The sequence below is a fragment of the Austrofundulus limnaeus genome, unplaced genomic scaffold, assembly GCF_001266775.1.
Source record: "Austrofundulus limnaeus strain Quisiro unplaced genomic scaffold, Austrofundulus_limnaeus-1.0 Scaffold27, whole genome shotgun sequence".
NCBI classification, from domain to species: Eukaryota; Metazoa; Chordata; class Actinopteri; order Cyprinodontiformes; family Rivulidae; genus Austrofundulus; species Austrofundulus limnaeus.
Genome location: NW_013952429.1, coordinates 1,640,137 through 1,645,547, shown reverse-complemented (window position 1 = coordinate 1,645,547; position 5,411 = coordinate 1,640,137). Strand labels below are relative to the sequence as shown.

General features: G+C 35.3%; 1 protein-coding gene across 1 annotated transcript in view; it reads right to left on the bottom strand.

Moving 5' to 3' along the window:
* Window positions 1-4,804: 4,804 nt before the first annotated feature.
* tspan34a (tetraspanin 34a) overlaps window positions 4,805-5,411 on the bottom strand; it is a 7,353-nt gene continuing 6,746 nt past the window's right edge. The window contains exon 8 of the mRNA XM_014004917.1: window positions 4,805-5,233. Within this exon, the coding sequence (XP_013860371.1) occupies window positions 5,177-5,233 (57 nt within the window). The 3' untranslated portion in view covers window positions 4,805-5,176. The remainder of the gene's footprint in view (window positions 5,234-5,411) is intronic.

The following is a 5,411-nucleotide window of genomic DNA, read 5'->3' as shown; positions in this document are numbered from 1 at the left end:
CATCACAGTTTATTAAATTAGTATTATAAAATGATTTAGCATTTAAAATTCACATGAAAGAGTTGAAGAAAAAAAGCAACAACTAATTAAATCAGTTCATTTCCCCTAACCTCCTGACTAAAGGAGTAAAATAAAGAAGGTTTGCGGAACATTTGCAGCCAAAGACCCTCCAGAAGGCTGCGGTTCAACAATGACCCCGGGTTTGGCAGGTAATCGTGTTAGCGTTGATTGTAAAGCAGTAATGAGTTTATGTTCTCTGTGTAAACAAGCTGCGTCCTGTGCATTCATTCCCACAAGCTGCTCCCAGGCCTCTCCCCTGACGTCCCATCATTACACCATTACACTTCACTGTGCTCCCTCACCCGTGACCTGATCACACGCCGGCTGCCTGCAGGTGACCATATCTGAAGCAGGACTGTTTGACTTTCTCATATACAGGCCTGGGGGGGACGAGCATCCCTCCCTCTGATGTCTGAATGTTATGGTCCAGAAAGATTAAAAAAAGGGAGTAAAGGACTTGTTTTGTCAGTATGATTTTCCTCATAAAGTGAGTCAGATGTTTTGTATCGGCCAACAATTCAAGTCTAAATGTTTGGATCTTGGAGTTTAAAATGAATAAACCTCAGGTGAAACAGAAGTTTGTAACAAAGTCATTTCAGCTTAAATTTTAGATCAATTAAAAAAAGGCTTCATGTCAACAGAAGCAGCTAAAATGTACATCTACTCTTTGGTTCTCACATTTCATTTACTGTTCAATCATCAGGCCTTTAAAACCATTTAAATATTTGTGTAAACAAATACAAATAATTGTTTTACTTTTGTAATTTAACTTTTGGATTAATTCTAGCTTTTAGCTGCCATTAACTGCCTTCACTTTTAGTTAATGTTCTGTTAATCAAAGCTTCATTTTTCTATTTTTAAATTTTTGTACTATTTAGAATTTTTTTTCAGCTTTAAGCTTTTTGCCAATTTTAACTTTAGGCTCTGATTTGACTCATTCAAACATTTCTTCTGCGTTGCTATTTTGAACTTTAACYATTTAGTGTCAGCTTCTTCAACTTCAAACATGCAATGTCCTCATTAAATCAAACAGTTAACAGAAGAAGAATATTTGGCTAAATTTGTAAATTTACTTTAAGATTATCAGAGACAAAAAAACTGTCTATGACCACTGTCAGAAGTTTTATCTGAGGTTTGCCTGCAGCTGRAGAATATATATTTATTTTCCACAAGAGGGCAGAGTTTACTAAGTCTCATTATTGTACTGCTGACACTAACCACCCCATAGGATGACAGATTATATTTTTAAAAAATAAATGAAAATAAATTAATAAAAAAATTCCCTTTTGGTAAAACAATTTTTTTGCACATTAAAATAAAACACTTTGGACTTGCGACCTGTCCAGGGTGTACCCCGCCCACGTGACCCTGAAATGAAGAAGCGTGTACAGAAAATGGATGGATGGATGAAATAATACATTTGTAAACAAATACATTTTTTTAGAATTTTACAAGATTTTTTTTAAATATTTGAATATCATAAAAAAATGATAATATAAAAAAATACCTGCTGCAGTTTTAAAAGGTAAAACAGAAAACAGTGGCGTTCTGCTTGGATTGAGTTCAGAAGTAGCTGAGTCAGTTTTATTACCAGGTTAAAAAAAAATGTCCCAAACACTGCTCTCCATCTACTATACTGTAAATTGAGCTTATTTTAAACAACTTCCTGCTTCTGACATTTTCTCAATAAAAACATATAAAAGGAACTGTGGTGAGACCTATGAGCACCAAGCAGATCAGGGAAGTAATAATCCTAATTATTAGAAACAAGRGACCAAAAAAGTGTTAGATTCTGTAGTTGAGGCTGATCCTGATCCACCTGTTCACAAACTAAAACAATTTTAGCCCGACATGCTTTAGCTTTAATCACCAGTAAAGAGAACAGTGTTTCACCATGTTGTGCATCTGAGATCAGGAGTTTCTTTTTATTATTTTATCATCAGGAGCACCTGACGTGCTGAACACAGGTCTGTTAGTCATGATGCTGTATTTCTAAAGTTTACAATGTAGGAACATACGTCAGTGTCGGGTGGAGGGTAGAACCCATGAAGAGTTAATAAATAACTTTGGTGTCTTCGAAGCCACAGTGAAAGGCTCTTATAATATCTTTACTAGACTTCACTAATCCCAAGTTTTCACTCAGAATGTAAAACTGAAGCAGCAGAAGTTGAAATTAGAGTGAAACCGACTGAAAGAGGCTTTTCAAACAATCTTTTCAGGATGTTGTGAATGTCTCAAAAAAATTACAGCCGTTACATCAAACCCTGTTCATTGTCAGGTGTGGTGCAGCCGACACAAGACGGCAGGTAAATAGGCAGGCAGGTCAAATCAAAAGGTTTCTAAAGTGAAAGAAAATGAATTAAAAACTCAACATTCTTTGAAAACTTTCAGACTGAGATCACCTCATGTGGAGAAATGACAGCGCTTCAGCCGTTATTTAGTTCAAACCTYAAAAATAATGTGCAAAATCATGTAAAATCTCAGGCACGATTGTGTGGATGTGAATGATTTCAGCTGCTAACACATCAAATTTTAGCAGCCATTTTTGTGTTGACTGTAGCCATTTTGAGCTAAGAAGTTTTAGATGTACATCTAATTATTACATGAAGAGTTTTATGGAGGTAAATTTGTGTTTTTATTGAATAATAAAAACACAAATTTACCTCCATAGWGTTTGACCAAAATTCATCCAGTGGTTCTTAAAGTATTTCGCAAACATTGCAGTTAAACACACACAGGCCAAAACAACGAGTCTAACACAACAACACAACCCCGCCCTCAAACTGACATTCATTAAAAATTACATCTCTGTCAGTTATGCATTTCAATTATAACATTTGTTTAAGCCTTGCAGCAACAATATTATATTCTATTATTTACGTGGAACTATGTGGTTATTTTCAAGCCCAAGTCATGGCAGCAGTGGCGGCTAGCTGTAGCAGTCCAGGTTTTGCAAAGACAATCAGAGGAAATGACATCGCTTGTTGTTTCAGCAGACGGCACACATYTAACATTATTAACTAGACCCCATTAAAACACCCTCACATGCCAGCACACGCCGTACAAAGTAATCAACCATGTACAATGTAAACAATAACACATCAAAACTAATTAACCTTACACGACAGGAAGWGATTTAAAGCAGTTCGGACCATATGGCTACACCATACTGATAGGGAACAACRTATTCATTAAACACACAGTTAAGCAGCTGTTCACTCGTAATGTTTCATATGAAGGTTCGGCCTCCGAAGCAGCGCTAACTGCGCTAATTAGCTGCCACATGTACAGCTGTACACTGAGGGTGGACAGGGGTTAAATTGAAARAAAAAAAAAGAGTGAGAATTTCTGCTTTTTACYATTTGAAACCTAAGATTTTAGAGAATCTCCAACCTGAGAGAAYGAACTTGAATGATCCCTGGTGTTTTTCTTAGATGACTTCCAGCACATTAGGTGTTTTATAGCACAGTAACTTTGTTAATCAGTTACGTTCTATTAAACTCTAACTAAAAGTAAAAGCTAAAATGAGCATTTACCAAAAAAAAACTTGCCACATTAGACAGTGAGTCAGCTGGATGTGGTACCTCAGACTCAAGCTGCGTCAGCTGCTAAATACACTGTTAATGGAAACTAAGAGTGAAGCACAGAAGTGAGAGTGTGATGATAAGAGACTACATAAGACAACAGCTTTATTTGTGCACAAAAAGCACCATTGACCATGAAGTGATTTTGTGACACTGCAGTGGAAATGTTTAGCTTTATTTACAGCTTTCAGTGGTCTGCTTGTTTCATGGCTTTAATGATGGAGATGCAGGAACACAACAGTCCACTTTCTTCRCAGCAGTGTTGTTAATGATGAGAGGAAGGCGTGGAGGAAGAACTTTTTCATAAGTCAATGATTATCTGGGTCATTTTGTTGATGTTAAACTTATTTTCTGTACACCRTCATCTCTGAAACCCAGTTCCTCTRAATGAGCTCATCCTCTTTGGTGATRAGACTCAGGATGTTGATGTCATCAGGGTGTTTTATAAACTGCAGAGGGGTTTGTAAGTTAGTAAATTTACAGTGTGTTTGTTTTGTTTTTCAAAATGTATTTAAAAATCAAATAGACATGAAACATRCTGAAGTCATGCCGCAACAGAAAGCTGCAGGCTCTAAATTCACTTTCTTTTAAAATGATTTTAGGCAACCATAGTCCTGCAGCCTACACTGCTGCKGAACAAACATCAGTGCTAACTGGTGTATTTACTGTGCCTGTTAAAAAAGTAGTGTTGTTCTGTGTTAAAGGTGTGGCTCATTTATATACTGTATTTTAGAAACCTTAATCAAGTTCAAGTGATTTATTTTCTAGAAGAAAAGGCAAATGATGCCAATAAAACCATAAATGAACTATAAATGTTTGCCATTCAGCTGGAATTTTTCAAAAGTACACAGACTCCTACCTGGAAATAATCCAGAAGTTAAACAATACTACAAAACTATTATATGGGTGAGGTAATGAGATTTTATCTTCAGGTTTTTCGATTTTTTTTCCCCCTGTTGGGCTTTTATATGCAAAACAAAGAAGACTGGTCTTTTATTCTGGCAATAACACTGGAAACGTCATTTCTAACCAACTCATAAATATTGCCYGTTAATATATTTGTCCTCTAATATTATGTTATACATCATAAATGTTTTAACATCATTTTAGGCAAAAGTGTTTAAAAGCAAAAACACACAAGAACTGTGTAAATCCATAAATCAAGTCAACAGTGTCTTTTATTTAATAAAAAAATAACTGAGCACATACAAAATACATTTATTCTGTTTGTCAGATTTCTCCACACTGTGCCTCATGACATATTATAACATGCATCAGCACATAAAGCATCAGCTGACAGAACGAAACAGACTTAAATAAATCACAGTATAAACATAAACCGAGGTCGACACAAATATTTTTTACATCTTCTGATAACTCCTTTAAATTTTTCACTGTTCAAGTCATGTAGAGCATCAAATGYTCATTAAACTGTTTAAATCAAATCAAACTTTTTAACAGAACAAAACTCCTGCTGAAACGTTTCCATCAGTTGGGAGGTTTTATTACAGAGGRTCTCCAGTCAGGAAGCATCAGTCCTTTTTTCCAGCTTTTGTGTAGAGAATCAGTGAAACCACCATGGCAGCAATCTGTGGTGAAGAAAACATTCATCAAATGTTTATTTAAAATTACAGTCTGAGGAAAATCTAATTCCTTAAAAAAATGTAACATGAATACCCCTTTTTATTTATGTATGTATGTATTGGTATGTATGTATGTATGTATGTATGTATGTATGTATGTATGTATGTATGTATGTATGTATGT